This window comes from Meleagris gallopavo, chromosome 4, assembly GCF_000146605.3.
Source record: "Meleagris gallopavo isolate NT-WF06-2002-E0010 breed Aviagen turkey brand Nicholas breeding stock chromosome 4, Turkey_5.1, whole genome shotgun sequence".
In the NCBI taxonomy this organism is placed as follows: Eukaryota; Metazoa; Chordata; class Aves; order Galliformes; family Phasianidae; genus Meleagris; species Meleagris gallopavo.
In genome coordinates, this window is record NC_015014.2 from 65,306,576 (window position 1) to 65,307,341 (window position 766).

The 766-nt window shown below is 53.1% G+C and overlaps 1 protein-coding gene across 1 annotated transcript in view; it reads right to left on the bottom strand.

The window, feature by feature from the left end:
* C4H20orf194 (chromosome 4 C20orf194 homolog) overlaps positions 1-176 on the bottom strand; it is a 62,093-nt gene extending 61,917 nt beyond the window's left edge. Inside the window, exon 1 of the mRNA XM_019615177.1 lies at positions 152-176. Within this exon, the coding sequence (XP_019470722.1) occupies positions 152-176 (25 nt within the window). The remainder of the gene's footprint in view (positions 1-151) is intronic.
* Between the last annotated feature and the right edge of the window lie 590 nt (positions 177-766).

A 766-nucleotide genomic window follows, 5' to 3' on the forward strand; every position in this document is an offset into this window, starting at 1 on the left:
AAGTCGCCCCATTATTCATTAGATTATGAAACATGTTTCGCAATCCAATAATTAGCAAGGGACGATTTTTTCAGCATGAAAAAGGAGGCTTTTGTCATGTTGTGTTAGCACCCCAAACAAATGAACATCGCGCACAGCGCGGTGCCGATACCACCCCCGGGCTCCCGCAGTGCCATCGCTCCGTACCGCTCGCCTCTCCCCAGCAAAAATGTTGTGGTGAGGATGGGACGACACGGAGCAGCCACACTCGGGACATGAGATGAGCCCCCCCTGGGCGCTCAGGGGCATGGGGGTAATGAGGAGCAAGCTTGATTTCTACAGACCTTGAGGATGGTGGATTGGCATCACTGGTATGCCAGTGTCTGGGAAACACTCTGAGATGCTTCAGGGGCAGAAGAACTCAATGTCTTGTCCTCTGTGGTGGTTTTTCTCATCCTCTACCCTATACCTAGAGCAATAGAGTGCAAAGTACCATGAAAGTAGGGTTTTATGACCGTGCAGCCCCTGGTACATCCCAGTACATGGGATGATGCAGCTCACCACGTGCTGAAAGCAGCCTGCTGGTTAGATGGCCCCATCTTCTTTGAGGCTTGTGAAACCTTGCCCTGTCCCTGCAGAACCAACCAACCAAACACCCCTTCTGCCCAGGAGCAGATGGGAGGCCCAGGGGAGGGTTTCCTGCAGCAAGCAGTAGAGGGCAGTGGGAATAGAACAGGCTCCCCAGGGCAGTGGTCAGTAAACCAAGCTGCTGGAGCTCAAGAAGCAT